Source organism: Xenopus laevis, chromosome 9_10S (assembly GCF_017654675.1).
Source record: "Xenopus laevis strain J_2021 chromosome 9_10S, Xenopus_laevis_v10.1, whole genome shotgun sequence".
Lineage (NCBI taxonomy): Eukaryota > Metazoa > Chordata > Amphibia > Anura > Pipidae > Xenopus > Xenopus laevis.
In genome coordinates, this window is record NC_054388.1 from 12626099 (window position 1) to 12645590 (window position 19492).

General features: G+C 42.0%; 1 protein-coding gene across 1 annotated transcript; it reads left to right on the forward strand.

Moving 5' to 3' along the window:
- Positions 1-385: 385 nt before the first annotated feature.
- rae1.S (ribonucleic acid export 1 S homeolog) lies at positions 386-17400 on the forward strand. Its single transcript, NM_001090487.2, has 13 exons — positions 386-512; positions 3234-3331; positions 3412-3516; positions 4921-5013; positions 7444-7530; positions 9382-9468; positions 10875-10946; positions 12164-12271; positions 12985-13091; positions 13244-13319; positions 14215-14409; positions 15268-15353; positions 17023-17400. Coding segments are annotated over exons 2-13 (1107 nt in total). The 5' UTR covers positions 386-512; positions 3234-3241; the 3' UTR covers positions 17024-17400.
- The last annotated feature ends 2092 nt before the right edge of the window (positions 17401-19492 follow it).

Sequence of the window (19492 nt, forward strand, 5' to 3'; positions counted from 1 at the left end):
CAAAAGAGGGACTGTCCCTCCGAAAAAGGGACAGTTGGGAGGTATGCAATAGGAAAGACAGATAAAAATATAGGAAGGTTAATATTGTCCCAAGAAATGTGGCAACCCTAAATCTGTCAAACTGTAGGAAGGCTACTGTAAGAGTCCATAGAGCCCACTATTTAATTGGGCCTGGAGAGCTGCTTGGCCCCTGTGTATAAAATATACCATAGGGAAATAAGAGGAAAGGAATGCTTTTTTTAGTCTCCTAATATGGAAATATTTGGAACTGAGACGACAAGGGGGCATGCCGAGCTAACAACTTATCACAAAACGATTTTTTTTAAATGTTTTTATTGTCAAAAGTGGAAGTAGAGGGAAACTACGCCATCTTTGCGCGTCACTGCTACGTGAGCCGTCACTGCGCTTACGTGCAGACGTAACACTACAGTCTCGCGTGATGAGATTTGTGGCGACGGGTGTCCTGGAAGACAGGAGGGAAGGAGCGTTGAATTAACAGCATTGCGGGAGGTGTAAGTAGCGATCTGGAACCGCATTAGAAAAATCGGGAATATCTCGAGAAAAGAGCGGGGGGATGGAAAAGGGCTGAGGCACCGGGACTGGAGAGCGGCTGAGGCACAATCAGGAATAGAAGCGAATAGGGGCTGAGACACTGAGTTCAGATTGGGTCTGGTTCATGGAGAATACACAGCTAGGAGGCACAGGGGGGACACCGACGACTGAGAGCAATTAATTAGCCTGATAGATAAAGTAGTATACACCAGGTGCATGCTGGGAGTTGTAGTTAAAGGGGCGGTTCACTTTTAAATTAACTTTTAGTAGGATCTAGATACTGATTCTGAGACCATTTGCAATTGGTTTTCATTTTTTTATTATTTGTGGTTTTTGAGTTATTTTGCTTTTTGTTCAGCAGCTCTCCAGTTTCCAGATAGGGGAACTATCTCGAAAACTTAATATAAGCTTCCTCATACTGAAATAAGAAACTTTCTAAATACGATCAATTAAAAATTCTGCATTGTTTCTGAAATAATCAAGTTTATCTTCACTATTCCTCTCTCGGCATCTGTTTCTCTTCATTCGTCTTCATACAGCAGTTGGGTGTCAGATGAATGATCCAATATATCTTATTGGGGGGGTTCCTTTCCTAGCAGATGTATTAGAGCTCACTCAAATAACTGATTCCAGCACAAACAAAATCTAACAAAATACCATTTTTGCATAAATTCTGCATGTAGAGAGACAGGATTTCTGGTGATTTTACTAGAGTGAGCTTTAATCCATCTTCTAGGCCAGAGGGTCCCCAACGCCGGGCCGTGGACAGTCTTGAACTGGGCCGCCGAGCCTAGGGGACAATTAATACGGCAGAATTGGACGCCGACCCCCCAACTGCTGCATGAAGAGAGAACGAAGAGAAACAGATGCTGAGAGAGGGAGAATAAACATAAACTTGATTATTTCCGAATCAACGCCGAATATTTAATTGATTGTATTTAGAAAGTTTATTATTTCTGTATAATTCCCCTTTTAGCAATCTGGTAACTGGTGCGCACATTACCCTAGCAACCATGCATCAATTTTAATAAGAGAGGCCTGAATAGAAAGAGGAGTAATAAAAAGTAGCAATAGCATTGACCTTGTTGTTTGGGTTAGTAATAAGGAAAAAAATCTATAGCATTTATATCTGTGCCTTCATTTAATATCTACAATTAGGGGCAGATTTATCAAAGGTCGAAGTTATAAAAAACTTCGAATTCCAAAAGACCAACTGGTGGTCGAAGTGGGCCTACTTCGAATCGTACGATTCAAAGTCGAATTTTTTTTTAACTTCGATCTCCCAAACTCGCCCAATTGCCTCCATGCAGGTTCTAGGAGGTCCCCTATTGGCTAAAACAGCACTTCGGCAGCTTTTAGGTGGCGAATGGTCGAAGTCGAAGTTTTAAAGAGACAGTACATGATACATTTCTACGTTTTTTTCAACTTCGAATCGAAGTTGGACTATTCGATGGTCGAATTACCCAAAAATTACTTTTTAGTTTTTAACTTCGAACCTTCACTTCGACCTTTGATAAATCTGCCCCTTAGTCTTTTGAGTGAGAAAGTGCCTAGTGATAAATAGCGAATCTGTACCAATTGAAACATGCACTATAGGGTTCTTTTAATTATCTGTATCTAGAGCATACTCTATAGTAGGTACTGTATAAGAGAAGGAAACAGTGCATGAAATGTATGTACTTTTATTTGTGTCTTGTAAATAATGTAGCAATACATTTTACATTGTTTAAAATATGATACATGTATCCTTCAATGTGATTTTTCTTTTGTAAAAACAAATAAAAAAAGTTACCAAAAAAAAAAGTAGCAATACATTTGTAGCCTTACTGAGCATTTGCTTTTTAGAAAGGGTCAGCGGCCCCATTCGAAAGCTTCAATAAGTCAGAAGAAATAGACAAATAACTATATAAAACTATAAATAATGAAAACCAATTGAAAATAGCCATTCTATAACATACCTTAAAGGTTGGTCTTTTGGAATTCGAAGTTCAAAGTTTTTTTTAACTTCGACCTTTGATAAATCTGCCCCTAATTGTAGATACCGTATATACTCCAGTATAAGCCGAGTTTTCAGCCCCCAAAATATGCTGAAAAACTCTACCTCGCTTATACTCGGGTCAAGCGCAAAAACGGTCGCCGGCGTCTAAGAATAGTCGCCAAGAATAGTCGCCGGCATCCAAGAATGGTCGTCGGCGTCCAAAAACGAGACGCCGGCACCTCCAATGGGAGCAGAAACCCTCAATCTTTTGACCAGAAGCTGCTGCATTTCTCGCCCTAGGCTTGTACTCGGCTTATACTCGAGTCAATAAGCTTTCCCAGTTTTTGGAGGTAAAATTAGGTACCTCGGCTTTTACTCGGGACAGCTTATACTCGAGTATATACGGTATTCACATTTGTAGCCTTACTGAGCATTTGCTTTTTAGAAAGGGTCAGCGGCTCCATTTGAAAGCTTCAAAAAGTCAGAAGAAAAAGCCAAATGACTATATAAAACTATAAATAATGAAGACCAATTGAAAATAGCCATTCTATAACAAACCATAAAGGTGAACCAACCCTTTAAAATAGCTGGCACCTCACACTACATTTTATTTATTTGTTTGTGTTTCTCCCTGAATTCTAAAATAGACTTTTGCTCAGTGTGCATTGCTTATGGAGTAATTCACTTATTCTTTCTGCTTAAGGAAGAGCCATGACTTTGTTTTCCACTCCTGGGGGATTTGGAACCGGGGGCGGCAGTATGTTCGGCAGCACAGCGACTGATAACCACAATCCTATGAAGGTAAGTGGATTCCATAGAAGAACCTTCAGCTGTCGTCGTTGTTGTTATTAGCTAAAGCTCCGCCCCTTCCTCTTGTGCAGGACATTGAAGTCGCTTCACCTCCGGATGACAGCATCTCGTGCCTCTCTTTCAGTCCCCAGACGCTGCCTGGCAATTTCCTAATCGCAGGATCCTGGGCCAATGATGTGAGTGCCATTCATGACTCTGTGCTGAACATCTTGCATTCAGCCTCTATATATTAGTACAGAGATAAAGCTGCTCTGGACTGTACCATTGTTTATCCCAGGGGCATCACATGAAGTATGTAGGAGACTCCGTCCTTTTGGATTGTAGACCACAAACCCTTTCCTATTTGGTCTTGTCTGGAATGTTTGGGCTTGTAAGATATAACTGGTTCCCCCTTTCTTTTCCTGTGGCCAAAATTGATGCCATGTAGGAATTCTGGGGCTAAAGGGTAGGAGCTAGTCCTGAAGCTTGGTCATTTACCATATTCCATGCTCTAATAAGATTGCATTCCAGTGCCATGCTGTATTAACATTCTAGCACCAAGGAGCTGTGTACTACATTGGTGCATCTCACAACATATTTCATTCACAAAAATGAAAATTTAATATAAGCTTCAGCATACTGAAATCAGATAATAAATACAATCAATTAAAAATTCTGTACCGTTTCTGAAATCAAGTTAATTTTCACTATTCTTCTCTAAGCATCTCTTCATTCTCTCTACATACAGGAGTTGGGTGTCAGATATTCATTGACAGTTAGATCCAATATATCTTATAGGGGGGCTCCTTTTGCCTAGAAGATGTATTAGAGCTCACTCTGTCAAAATCACCAGAAGTCTCTCTACATGCAGAATTTGTGCAAAAGGCAGTTCTTTTGTTAGATTTTGCTTGTACTGGAATCAGAGTAGGGATGTACCGAATCCAGGATTCGGTTCGGGATTAGGCCGAATCCTTCTGCCGGCCAAACCAAATCCGAATCCTTATTTACATATGCAAATTAGGGGTGGGCAGGGAAATAGCATGACTTTTTGTCACAAAACAAGGAAGTAAAAAATGTTTCCCCCTTCCCACCACTAATTTGCATATGCAAATTAGGATTCGGTTCAGTATTCGGCTGAATCTTTCTCGATGGATTCTGGGGTTTGGCCGAATCCAAAATAGTGGATTCGGTGCATCCCTAAATCAGATATTTGAATAATCTCAAATACTTCTGCTAGTAAAGAAACCCCCCCATAAGATCTATTGGATATAACTGTCAATGAATATCTGACACCCAACTGCTGCACGAAGAGAGAATGAAGAGAAACAGATGCTAAAAGAGGAATAGTGAAGATAAACTTGATTATTTCAGAAACGGTACAGAATTTTTAGTTGGTTGTAATTAGAAAGTTTCTGATTTCGGTACGATGAAGCTTATATTAAATTTTCATTTTCGCTATAGTTCCCCTTAATTGAGACAAGGTGGCAAGGTTGGGTAAGATTCAACTGAACAAATCTTGGACAGTCCTTAGTAGCAGTAGGGGAATGGATCATGTAAAGGTAGCATATATTTCTAATAGGAATCTGACTTTATTTGCACAGGTGAGGTGCTGGGAGGTTCAGGATAATGGCCAGACCATTCCAAAGGCGCAACAGATGCACACAGGTCCTGTGCAGGACGTCTGCTGGAGTGATGTATGTATCTGTATTCCTTTACTTTTTAGCACCATGTAAAAGCAACACCATATATTACGTATAATTATCTACAAAATTAAGGTTTTTTTCATTTATCCTATATGTCTCCTTTAATTGCTAATTGAGGGAAATGAGAAATGGATCACCGCAGCACCTGACTTCTTTAAAATCCCATATCTTTATTGTTTCACATTAAAAAGCAGGCAGCATCGATACATCGAACGCGTTTCGGGCTCTTCGGCCTTTAATCATAGGCATATAATTTCACGATCATATCATTTATGCCTATGATTAAAGGTGGAAGGGCCCAAAATGTGTTGGGTACATTGATGCTGTGTGCTTTTTAATGTGAAACAATTAGGGATGCATCAAATCCACTATTTTGGATTCGGCTGAATCCTTCGTGAAAGATTTGCCCGAATCCTAATTTGCATATCCATGTGAAAATTAAGAGTGGGAAGGGGAAAACATTTTTTACTTCCTTGTTTTGTGACAAAAAGTCATGTAATTTCCATCCCTGCCCCTAATTTGCATATTTTCGGTTCGGCTGGGCGGAAGGATTCTGCCGAATCCTGCTGAAAAAGGCCGAATCCCGAACCGAATCTTGGATTCAGTGCATCCCTAGAAACAATAAAGATATGGGATTTTAACGAAGTTTGGTGATGCGGTGATTCATTTCTCTCTACTTGTTCGGCACAAAACGACAAAGGAATGTACCGTGTTCATGACTTCCAAAAATGAAATTTGATTTGACATTCCACACGTCATGTCATGTTAAAGGGGAACTTCGTCTTCCAAACCAAAATTTGATAGAGAGGCCCACATAACGCAGAAACCCCTAATATACCCATCACAGTTTCTTCAAAAAGTATGAATAAATGCAATTTTCTATCCTGGAATCCAGCTGTATAACAGTTCTTCTCTTTCTGCATCATTTGAAATCCTGGCAGGGAAGGAGGGAGTAAACATTGATGTTACAAATTGTAACAACTTCTCCACCACTTACAGACAGCATACAGGAACTACATAGCCCACAATGCATTGCACTATGATGTCCCTTTCCTTATTGAAATCACGTGTGCAGGGAATTGTGGGGTTTGGAGGATGCAGGCTGAGGACAGATGGCTGTTGATACAAAGTAACAGTAGTCAGTCAGCTCAGCAAAGTAGTCGGATAGATCAGCAGGAGAGCAGGGGACTAGGCTTAGGGAACTGTGCCAAACAATTAAAAATCATTAAAAGTCTGCATATTTTTGAATTAATGTATATTGCAAAGTTGCTTAAAATTATGTTTACTTTTCAAAAAGTTCACGTTTGTGTGGAGTTTTCCTTTAAATGAGCTCAGGTCCAGAGAAGGCAGCAGCAGGCATTTCTGGATCATGTTTATATATTGGTACTTTTTTGCATGGTAAAATTTTAACATGCATTTGTGGATGCAGTGGTTTTTCGAAAAGGATCCCTGCACCCCCATGCACTGATTTCTACAGCAATGGGATCCATTCCCTGGAAAATCGTTATCATCATCATTTATTTATATAGCGCTGTCAAGATACACAGTGCTTTACGTTATCCAGAAAGCTCCAAATTATGGAAAGGCTGTCTCCCATAGACTCCATTTTATCCAAATAATCCACAATTTTTTAAATGATCTCCCTTTTCTCTGTTATAATAAAACAGTAGCTTGTACTTGATCCGAACTAAGATATAATTAATCCTTATTGGAAGCAAAATCAGCCTATTGAGTTTATTTAATGTTTACATGATTTTTTGAAAAAGCTCACCGCTGCGTAAGTGCCATAGCCTTAACTTGAAACCAATACTCAGAGGTCGGGTTATTTAAAAACCGCATCGAAAACGTAGCAGTGTCGGTGTGCCCATCAGTGGCGTAACTACCAGGGGTGCAGGGGGTGTGATCGCACCAGGGCCTGCACCCCCGTGGGGCCTGCTGGAGCCTAGAAAATGAATATTGCTGGTGGCTGGGCAGGGGGAAATTTTAGACCATGCACGCCATCTGCAGTCCATCGTGCAATTCATAGGGGGGAGGGCCCGACAGGGGTTCCCGGGTGCCCATTATTTACCAGGGCCCGTCGGTGAGTAGTTACGCCACTGGTGCCCATAGCCTAAAGAGTGACTGAAGTTTCAGTCACATGACCGGGGGCACCTGGGACACTTACAATATATCTAGCCCCATGTTAGATTTCAAAATCAGTTTGCTTTTTTGATAAACACAGATTTCAGTGCAGAAGTCTGCTGGAGCAGCACTATTAAATGATGCAAATGTTTTTCCAGCACAGTATCTCTTAGCTGCTTTTACCTTTTTTGAAAAAATAATTGGGCATTATTTACCTTCTGAATTTGTATTGCTTGCCCTTTAGATTTTGCATAATACCTCTACTACCTTCTGTTTTTAATCTTGACTTTGTATTTACAGGACGGGACCAAAGTGTTCACAGCCTCGTGTGATAAGACTGCCAAAATGTGGGATCTAAACAGCAACCAGTCAATACAAATAGCACAGGTAGGGTGATTATGGTCGGAAGTAAAGACTGTAGCATGTTTTTTCCCCTTAAGTTAATGGCACACAGGGGATTTGTCGTCCGAATTTAAGTTTTCTCTACAATGGGTGACAAATCTCCCTGCATACCAGTACTCCTTCTGAATAGAATTGGAAGATCATTAGAGATTAAGATTTAACATATTTTTTATTTTTGTAATGTACACTGATGTTTGCTCAGCTACAGCTGACCTCTCTTATCTCACCCACATTCCTAGCTTAGGGGGTAGGCCACACTGGGCGTTTTGGGGCCACTAATCTCCCCTTCTTTGGGGCGACTAATCCCCCTGAACGGCTTCCCCGTCTTCCGCCGGCTATAATGACAAAATTCCCTGCGGCATAGCACACGCGGCGCTTCGTTTTCCGAAGTCACCTGAAGTTGCCTCACGAGGAAACTTCGGACAGCTTCGGAATACGAATCGCCGCATGTGCCATGCCGCATTATAGCTGGCGGAAGCCGTTCGGGGAGATTAGTCGTCCCAAAGAAGAGGCGATTAGTCGCCAAGCGACTAAATCTCCCCAAATCGGCAGGTGTGCCCAAACGCCTTCCCTGACTCTGCGCCGGCTAAAATGAAAAACCGCCGGGGCTAATCACATGTGGCATTTCGTTTTCCAAAGTTGCCTCACGAGGAAATTTCGGGCGACTTAGGAAAACAAATCGCCGCTTGTGATTCGCACCGGCGTTTTTTCATTTTAGCCGGCGCAGAGTCAGGGAAGGCGTTTGGGGAGATTGGCCGCCGCAAAGACGAGGCGATTAGTTGCCAGGCAACCAAATCTCCCCAAAATGCCCAGTGTGGCCTTACCCTTAATCAGACACAGACTCTCCTGATTTGCAATGTAATTAAACCCGATCTATCATCTTATGAGACCTGTGTTCCTATTTCTCTTGCCTAACTGGGGGACACAGGCAACGTGGGGATGAAGATCCTACAGCTGAAGATCGTTGCCTGTTATTAGAGTTTTCAGTATAAGTGAACATTTGTTGTCCTAATCACTGTATTCCCTTAAAGGGATTATGTCTTGAATTTTATAATGTAGTTTTTATTTCTAAATGACAATGTTTACACTGCAAATAATTCACTCTACCATATAAAATGTCATTCCTGAACCAGCAATTGTATTTTCTTAATTTGTAATATTGGTGTGTAGGTGCATCTCAGGTCATTTTGCCTGGTCATGTGCTTTCAGAAAGAGCCAGCACTTTAGGATGGAACTGCTTTCTGGCAGGCTGTTGTTTCTCCTACTCAATGTAACTGAATGTGTCTCAGTGGGACCTTGATTTTACTATTGAGTGCTGTTCTTAGATCTACCAGGCAGCTGTTATCTTGTGTTAGGGAGCTGCTATCTTGTTACATTCCCATTGTTCTGTTGTTAGGCTGCTGGGGGGGATGGAGGAGCGATATCACGCCAACTTGCAGTACAGCAGTAAAGAGCGACTGAAGTTTATCAGAGCACAAGTCACATGATTGGGGCAGCTGGGAAACTGACAATATGTCTAGCCCCATTACATATAAAATAATCTGCAGCCTGCCAGAAAGCATTTCTCTCCTAAAGTGCAGGCACAAGTCACATGACTGGGGGCAGCTGGGAAATTGACAAAATGTCTAGCCCCATGTCAGATTTTAAAATTGAATATAAAAAAATTTTGAAAAATAGATTTCAGTGCAGAATTCTGCTGGAGCAGCACTATTAACTGATGTGTTTTGAAAAAAATATTTTTTCCCATGACAGTAGGTCTCCCAAGGTCTATTTGTTCTCAGAATATGTGACTTTTTTTTTTTTTAACCTTCTAATCTTGCTTTAATGTTTTGTCAGCATGATGCCCCTATAAAGACTGTGCATTGGGTAAAGGCCCCGAACTACAGTTGCATCATGACTGGTAGCTGGGATAAAACTTTAAAGGTAAATCTGTCTTTGTCTTATTTGGTTATTTGATTTAATATGGATGCAACTCATATAATATGTTTTATTCTGCTTCCTGGGTTCTCCAAATGAAATGTACTTATATACTAGCACAGTATAGACCTGCTGTTAGTAGTCCCGTTTTGTGCCACTGAGTCCCCCTTCTTTGTCTTTCATGGTTTACACATAGCTTTACTTAAAGGAGAAGCAAACTCTAAAGTTAAACAACCCCTACCCTACATAGACCCTCTACCTCCCCCCCCCCCCATCCTAGCTGCTACCCCAGGCGAATGCCCCTAAGGGTTGGGGAAGATTTGTGGCTTGCGTTTTTTAAAACGAGTCTCGGCGACAAATCGCTCGCTTAATTTACAGGCGAATAATCCTAGCGATTTCAGCTCCTGAGCAATTTCTATCCCACTGTGCATTGCAAGACTACCTCCGCCCATAGGGTGTACCGCACTGCATCATGGGATAGCAGGCTCACAACTTGACGCAGTAGAATCTACGTTTTGCGTTCTTCTGTATGCATTTCCGGTCACGTAATGCCGTGTGTACTGCGTTTTGCATATTATCTTGGCTACTTGTCTCCTCGTCTATCTCTATGACTATGCTATTTCTGATCTATCGCTCCGAAAAGGGTTTCTGTGCATTTTCAGGCTACTGGCGCTTTCATATAGCATTGTGTGCATGGTACCTGGCGATTTCCTGGATTTTCTATGTTACGACAAAACGAACGACTTGTCACCGAGACTCTCTTTTTTAATACGCCGGTGACAAATCTTCCCATATACGTATATCAACGGACTGGAAGTGATTAAAGGAGAAGCAAACCCTAAAGTTAAAAAACCCTACCCTACATAAACCTCCTCCCCTACAGCCTAGCTGCTACACCGGGTAAATGCTCCTAAATCTTTACTTACCCCTCAGTGCAGAGACTGTCCAGCGGAGTTCACGGGCGTCATCTTCAGCTGCTTCAGTAATCTTTGGGTCTTCTCCCGGCACTTTGGCAATTTCCGCGAGTTTCGGCGCATGCGCAGTTGTCCAAAAACAGGAAGCTGCTCCAACTGCGCATGAGCCGATATGGCTGATGATTACCGAAGCGGCTGAAGATGGCGCCCGTGAACTCCACTGGACAGAGTCTGCACTGAGGGGTAAGTAAAGACTTAGGGGCATTTACCCGGTGTAGCAGCTAGGCTGTAGGGGAGGAGGGAGGGGGTTTATGTTGGGTAGGTGGGTAGGGTTTTTTTAACGTAAGGGTTGCTTCTCCTTTAATCGCTTCCAGTCTGCCAAACCTAATATTGGTGGGCTCACGCAATCCACTTAAGTTGACCCAGACTGGTGCATTTTTGTGGAGCAGAATAATCCCTAGCATTAAAGATTTTATATTGTATGTGTTTCCTTTCTAGTTCTGGGACACACGATCACCAAACCCATTGTTGAGCATACAACTCCCAGAACGAGGTTACTGCGCAGATGTGGTAAGTTTACAACAAACTAAAACTCTGGTGAAAATGCTTAGGGATTTTATCAGTATGCATCTTTTGCTCCTGGAAGTGCAATAGTTCGAACTGTCGTTGCAGTGCTTTTAATTGTATGGCACCTATGCTCTGAGAAAGTTCCCACCACCCACTGGCACCTCTTCAGGCTACGTAGGCCGTGTATAAGCAAATTGCCATGCTAGTCAGTTGTGACTTCAGTTGTATACTTAACACTCACAGATGCACTGTGCATAATAGTTAAACTACAACATTAGATGTATTTAATCATGTAAACTATTGATAGTGACTTTTTATAAACGCATATATGAACTTTGCATGATTAACTCACGTCGAAGGAGTTAAAGGACAAGGAAAGTCAAACTAAAGACATAGCTAGAAATGTTGTACATTATGTTTTTGTGCTTCTGTACCAGCCCAAGGCAACCACAGCCCTTTAGCAGTAAAGATCTGTGTCTCCAAAGATGCCCCAGTAGCTCCCCATCTTCTTTTCTGCTGATTCACTGCACATGCTCTGTGCTGCTGTCACTTACTGAGCTTAGGGACCCACTCACAATATACAGTACACATAGAATAGAAATGTCACAATATAAGGCTGATTAGTAATTAATACAGATAATTACGACATGACAGCACAGAAACCAGTGCAATTAGCATCAGAATTTAATAATCAGCAAACCTGTAGAATTAGCTTATATTACAGGGGAAGCTCATTTTCTGCTGGATAATTAGTGACGAGCCCTAAGCTTAGCTTCCCAACAGCTGCTCAGAGCCCACTGAGCAGACACATTCCAAGATGGTGACCCCCTGTGACAAGTCTGAAGTCCTGGATCATTGCTGCTATTGACAAGCTGAAACTTAAGGCTGGTGCGATAAGTTCACTATATAAAATATGGCATTTTTAGCCCTATTCATTTTTAGGGTTTAGTTCTCCTTTAAAGGAGACCTACAGCTTTAAAACTTGGCAATGGTACCAAAATGTGGGCCACCCCAATTTAAGCAAGCCACTAACCTTGTAGCACTAACCCACTGTATGTTCTTCTTAGATGCTGCACTGCCATGTTAATCAGAAGGAACCTTCAGACTCATTCCTGCTGCACATGAAATCTATGTTTAGTGTATAAACAGTGAATACAGGTTAAATGAGGCAGTGGGTGGCAGTGATTCCTCTTTATCCACTCTTTATTTCTTTTCTTTAGGTGTACCCTATGGCTGTTGTGGCAACTGCAGAGAGAGGGTTAATAGTGTATCAGCTTGAGAACCAGCCCTCCGAATTCAGAAGAATAGACTCTCCCCTTAAACATCAGGTAATGGTTGCAGAGGATTCTAGGGTACAGCAATGGCATAACAGAGATTGATTCTTTTTCGGCAAACTTTGGTAGGAATGGTGACTGGACACATTGGGGTTATCCCCAATAGAACAGGCACTAGTGATGTGCGGGTCAGGGTTTTCATGACCTGCACCCGACCCTAACCCATCCTGCTGCCGCCCGCACCCGCACTTCCGGGGTCCTTTTATAGACCCGCCCTCCCGATGACGTCACAATGACTTCACAAAAGGGGTGGGGCGAGCAGACGCGAGACTGTAAAACCGGAAGTCGGATGCCGGCATTTGAAGGTGGCAGAAGCAGGAGAAGAGCTCAACCCGCACCCGCGAGGAGTAGTGCGAGGTCGACTCGAATTTGCCCGACCCACGGGTATCGGGTCAGCCCGCACATCACTAACAGGCAAGTATTAACAAAAAGAGGAAGGTAGATGTGCCACGGATTAACCATATGATGAGGCGGGCGAGGCCTTGTGGGAGAGTTAAACATAGAAAGGGGAGTGAGATGTTAATAGTAGGAATAAACAGATGAGGGGAATGAGTGGTAGAGGTAATTGTAGGTATACACATTAGGAAGGATGGGAAGCAAAGAGTCTGTGAGGATTATAGAAGAAAATGATAGCGTTAAAGGTTTATACCAGGCTGTTGCTACAGGATTTTCCTAGGGGTTGACTGTATTTTGTTTCCTTCCCACAGCACCGATGTGTCGGCATTTTTAAAGACAAGCAAAACAAGCCCACTGGCTTCGCACTTGGAAGTATCGAAGGAAGAGTCGCGATTCATTACATCAACCCTCCCAATCCGTAAGTATCTTCTAAACCAGCAACTAACTGCCTACAACTCCCAGTACTCCGTTGAATGCTGGGTGTTGTGGTGCAACAGCTCCCTATTGTCTGTGCACACTGACAATACTAAATTTGGGAGAGTTTCTGATGAATCCGTTCTTTTCCAATAGAGCCAAAGACAACTTCACATTTAAATGCCACCGCTCCAATGGTACGAACACAGCAGCCCCTCAAGATATCTACGCTGTAAGTATATTGTTTTTAGTAGGGATGCACCGAATCCACTATTTTTGATTCGGCCGAACTCCCGAATCCTTTGCGGAAGATTCTACAGAATACCGAACCGAATCCAACCCCTAATTTGCATATGCTAATGGGAAAACATTTTTACTTCCTTGTTTTGTGACAAAAAGTCATGCGATTTCCCTCCCTGCCCCTAATTTGCATATGCAAATTCGGATTTGGTTCGGCTGGGCAGAAGGATTCGGCCGAATCCTGCTGAAAAAGGCCAAATCCCGAACCGAATCTTGGATTTGTTGCATCCCTATTTTTTAGCACATCCGCCTCATTCATGCACAAGAATTATTAGGATTCGACCGAATCCTTGGTGAAAGATTTGGCTGAATACCGAACTGAATCTGAATCCTAATTTGCATATGCAAATTAAAGGCATACACGTGGGAAAAATTCTTTTTTTCTGATGAAAAGAAGTCATGTAATTTCCCGCCCCTAATTTACATATGCAAATTCGGATTCGGTTTGGCCAGTCGCAAGAATTCGGCCCAATCTCGAATCGAATCCTGGATTCGGTGCATCCCTAACAAGAATATAGGCATTTTTGTTGCAAAGAAAGTAGCAAGGATTGTAATGGGAAGTATGACTTAGTCTAGAAACAATGCATAATATATCTGTGTGTGTTTACTATGCCTACAGCCCTTGGGCAGTGCACACATTATCTTTTGCTGCATAACTTATATATATATATTCTCCCAGGTAGGCAAAATGCTTAATGGCACTCCGTGCTTAGTGATGGAACCAGCAGGTGAACAAAATGAAGCCACAAAGGACATCTTAGATTTAAAGGGGTGAATTTGAAGGTGAACAACCCCTTTAAGTTTGTCTCTTTTCTCTTCCAACGCAGGTAAATGACATCGCTTTTCATCCTGTACACGGCACTTTGGCTACAGTTGGATCAGATGGGCGATTCAGTTTCTGGGACAAAGATGCACGGACCAAACTGAAGACTTCGGAGCAGCTGGACCAGCCAATCACTGCTTGTTGCTTCAACCACAATGGAAATATTTTTGCCTATTCGTCTAGCTATGACTGGTCCAAGGTGGGTCATGTTCGTTCCTTACAGTTGCATGAGCATTAGGCTTATTAAAGGAGAAGGAAAGGCTAAAATTAATTAAGCTTTATCAGAAAGGTCTAAATAAATACACCAGTAAACCCTCAAAGTAATGCTGCTTTGAGTCCTCTGTCTAAAGAATCACAGCATTTCTTTCCTTCTATTGTGTAATCATGGGCTTCTGTATCAGACTTCCTGTTTTCAGCTTAAACCTCCAGGGCTTGGGCTTGAGCATGCTCAGTTTGCTCCCTTTTCCCTCCTCCCCTCCCTGCTGTAATTGAAGCCCAGAGCTATGAGGAGGAGAGACTATGAGCAGGGACAGACTCGGGCAGGAAGTGATGTCACTCCAAGCTAATATGGCAGCTGCTATTCTAAACAAAAAGAGAGAGCTTCTAGAGCTGTTTACTTAGGTATGGTAAAGCATTCTACAGAACAAATATAGTGTTATAGCTTGCACTATTGTGGCTAATCTATTGGCAATAAACTGCTTTAGTAGCTTTCCTTCTCCTTTAAAGAGACTTTATAAACTTTCCATTACACCTAAAATCTGTATGTGTAGATTTTCAGTAAAGCACCAAAGGACACATTTCCTTATGTTCTGAAACTTAATGTTGGGGCCTATTTATCATGCTGTGTAAAATAGTTAAGAGAGAAACATCACCGACGAAGTTGCCTATAGCCACCAATCAGCAATTAGATTTCAGCAGTTCGAAAACAAGCAAATATCTGATTGGTTGCTGCTGGTTACATCGCCGGTGATGTTTCTCTCCACTGTTTTACACGGAATAGGCCCCTTAGTGTGTAAATAGGGTAGAGGAAAGTGAATTACTCTCTCTCTCTATACAGGGACATGAATTCTACAATCCACAGAAGAAGAACTATATCTTCTTGCGTAATGCAGCTGAAGAATTAAAACCAAGGAACAAGAAATAGTAAGTATAGTGTGTCTGGCATTTGGGGGGACACAAGGCCCATGGGATTAATGCACCTCCCAACAGGAGACTGGCCTTAAACTATAACTCTTTAATTCCTGGCTGTATCCTATAAATAAAGTAGGCTTTTGCATGAAATAAGTTTTATGAAATCTGCCATGTGTATTAGTGGAGCTGTCTGTCCTTTAATATCTCTTTACTGAGGCAAAATTCTTTTCACCCACTAGACTAAATGGTGCCAACAGTCATCTCCGAACACTCCCCGCAAAAACAGGCAGGGCTATTGACAGGATAATAATAATAATTAATGTATGACCTCTCCTCAATCCACAAATGCATTGAATAGGATTTCACCATCATCAATTAACCTTTACATTTCTGTATATTAATTAAAGGTCTCTCTAAAAATATATTGTATATGTAAAATCCTGTTCCATGTCAATAAACCATTTTCATAATAATTAGCTTTTTTAATAGTATGTGCCATTGGGTAATCCATTGGGTAGAAAACTGCCGTTTTAAGTAGGGATGCACCGAATCCACTATTCCGAACCCTAATTTGCATATGCAAATTAGGGGTGGGAAGGGGAAAACATTTTTTACTTCTTTGTTTTGTGACAAAAAGTCACGTGATTTCCCTCCCCGTCCCTAATTTGCATATGCAAATTCGGATTCGGTTTGGCTGGGCAGAAGGATTCGGCCAAATCCGAATCCTGCTGAAAAGGCTGAATCCCGAACCAAATCCTGGATTCGGTGCATCCATAGTTTTAAGAAATAAGGGCCGTCGCCTAGGATCCTAGAATTCACGGTGGACACAAACAAACCATACATGTTAGGTCACATGAGTCAATTAACGGAGAAAGTTCTGTCTTTTGCTTCCACACTTCTTCCTGTTAGGGTCAGGGCACACAGGCAGATTCGGGGAGATTAGTCGCCCAGCGACAAATCTCTTCTTCGGGACGACTAATCTCCCCTAACTGCCTTCCCGCTGGCGGGATGGCACTCGGGGCGATTCGTTTTCCGAAGTTTCCTCGTGAGGCAAAAAAATTAAGCGCTCCCGAGTTCCATCACGCCGGCGATTTACATTTTAGCCGGTGGGAAGGCAGTGAGGGGAGATTAGTCGCCCCAAAGGAGAGGAGATTTGTTGCCCGCGACTAATCTCCCGAATCTGCCTGTGTGACCTGACCCTAACAGTATATATGCTGTTCCTTTCTAACTTTCGTTTGCATTTTGCCTGGCGAAGGGGCCTTGGTGCTTGGAAAGCTTGCAATGTATTTTTATTGTTGGCCACCGTATTTGTTTGGTTTTTTTAGGGATGCACCGAATCCACTATTTTGGATTCGGCCGAACCCCCGAATCCTTCACAAAAGATTCGGCCGAATACCGAACCGAATCCGAACCCTAATTTGCATATGTAAATTAGGGGTGGGAAGGGGAAAACATTTTTTACTTCCTTGTTTTGTGACAAACTGTCACGCAATTTCCCTCCCCACCCCTAATTTGCATATGCAAATTAGGATTCAGTTCGGCCAGGCAGAAGTATTCGGCCGAATCCGAATCCTGCTGAAAAAGGCCGAATCCCAAACCGAATACTGGATTCAGTGCATCCCTAGTTTTTTTATTTGTTATTTTAATCCTCTTTGTAAACCAATCGTTTTGCTTGTTACAGATGAGCAGCCTCCGCCGTGGGGAAAGTATAGGAGATGGGATTTTCCTTACTGCAGCGCTTACAACTGGCATTGATGTTGTCCCTCGCACAGACCACGTCCTCCTGCTGTCAGTTCCTATGGCTCGGCGTAGAGTCTCCAGTTTTTTTTTCGTTGAAAGCGTGTACAGAACAAATAAAGTTTCCGTACAGCTTACCCTGCATCAATTGATGTCGCCAGAGACCCTAATATTGTCTTATTTCTGGATTATATGTATCTGTGGTGAGTGTATGGGAGCAGCATGCTGATAAACTTGCCTTAAACCATAAATGGGCATAAGGTAACTTTCCAATGTCTGGTTGGGTTTTGTTTTATATTTCAATAAAGTTCTTTTTATGAAACCTTTGGATTTTAACATTACCTCTGGTATAACATGAAAGAGATGCTGTTGCCTAGAAGTAGGCGATGCACCGAATCTACCATTTTGGATCCGGCCGAATCCTTCGCGAAAGATTTGGTCGAATACGGAATCAGAATCCTAATTTGCATATGCAAATTAGCGGTGGCAAGGGGAAACCATTTTTTTACTTCCTTGTTTGATTTCCCTCCCCGTTCCTAATTTGCATATGCAAATTCGGTTTCAGCCGAGTCCTGCTGAAAAAGGCTGAATCCCAAACCGAATCCTGGATTCGGTGCATCCCTACCTAGAAGAGTCCTAAGCAATGAGTTAAAGGGGATGGTCACTTTTGAGTTAACTTTTAGTATGATGTAGAGAGGGATATTCTGAAACAATTTGTATTTGGTTTTCATTTTTTATTACTTGTGGTTTTTGAGTTATTTAGCTTTTTAATCAGCAGCAATTTTAGCAATCTGGTTGATAGGGTCCAAATTTCCCTAGCAACCATGCATTGATTTGAATAAGAGACTAGAATATGAATAGGAGAGGCCTGAATAAAAAGATAAGTAATAATTAGCAATATTAATCAATTTGAAGCCTTACAGAGCATTTGTTTTTAGATGGGGTCAGCGACCCCCATTTGAAAGCTAGGAAGAGTCCGAAGAAATAATGAGAAAAAAACTATACAAAATAAATAATGAATGGCCATTCTATAACATACTGAGAGTTAACTTGAAGGTGAACCACTCCTTTAATTTGTTTAAAACGGTTTCTTTGCTTCCCATATCCAGAGATATCTCTGGCAAGGGACACACAATTAAGGGCAGAGACACAGGCAGATTCGGGAAGATGAGTCGCCCGGCGCCAAATCTCCTCTTCTTCGTGGCGACTAATCTCCCCAAACTGCCTCCTGCCGGCTAGAATGTAAATCGTCAGCGGGATGGCACTCACGAGGAAACTTCGGGCGACTTCGGAAAATGAAGCACTCCGAGTGCCATCCAGTCAGCGATTTACATTTTTTCACTCCAAATGCATTAAATTTTCCTAAGGTGACTTTTTTTTTTGTCCAAATGTGAAAGTCAAAGGGCCTTTTATTCTGCAGATCATTTTTGCAGCAGTTTTGAGAAACTGCAGATGGCGAAATGCGGAATTTCACCATGAATCCATGGCTGGCAAAAAAATGTGCCCATCGCTATTCATTATATCTTAGTTGGAATCCAGATGAAGCTGCAGATTTATTATAACAGGGAGGGGAAAAGGAAATACTTTTTTAAAAAACGGAATAATTTGATTAAAATGGAGTCTATGGGATATGGCCTTACCTTAATTAAGAGTTTTCTGGATAATGGGTTGCCAGATAATGTATCTCATACCTGTATTCAAAAATAAAAGGGCAGAGACAGACGAGAAGATTCGTTTTATCGCGACTTATCTCCCCAAACTGCCTCCAGACGGCTAGAATCAAATTGCCAGCAGGATGGAACTCGGAGCGCTTTGTTTTCCGAAGTTTGGGCGACTTCGGAAAACTAAGCGCTCAGAGTTCCATCCTGCTGCCAATTTAGATTCTAGCTGGCGCAGAGGCAGTTCGGGGAGATTAGTCGCCCGAAGAAGAGGCGATTTGTCTCCCCGTATCTTCTGGTCTGTCTCTGCCCTAAATGTTCGAAAAGCTACATAACATTCCTACAGTTTCATGATTGAGCCACCAGAGGGCACTGTTCCACTAGGCTACTGATGTTATACTCTTCAAAGCATCATTAACTTGCTCTCGCTCATACAGTATATATACATATCACGAAAACTATACCCAGGTTCTTTATTACGTTTTAAATTTCATCTTTTAATATATAATTAAGAATAGACCAAGCTCCCCTTTAATCCACTCACGAGGTACTGTTCTTGTATCCCTTTCTGTACTCGGGTTCTGACTCCTAAAACAGGAGGCCAGTTCTCTTCTGCTCCTGCTTCATTTTTTCAGGAGTCGGAACCAGTAGTATAAATTGAGTGATTGCTACAGTCTTTTGGGGGGGGGGGTAACTTGCCCTGTAAAATCTATGTTTCAAGCTATTTTGTTTTTGTTTGTTTTTTATCTTTTCGAG

Excerpts from the sequence above, each read along its gene's own strand:
- rae1.S (NM_001090487.2), top strand. The coding sequence starts at position 3,242 with ATGACTTTGTTTTCCACTCCTGGGGGATTTGGAACCGGGGGCGGCAGT. Across the intron at positions 3,332-3,411 it reads ATAACCACAATCCTATGAAG|GACATTGAAGTCGCTTCACC; the intron begins GTAAGTGGATTC and ends CCTCTTGTGCAG. Across the intron at positions 7,531-9,381 it reads AGTCAATACAAATAGCACAG|CATGATGCCCCTATAAAGAC; the intron begins GTAGGGTGATTA and ends ATGTTTTGTCAG.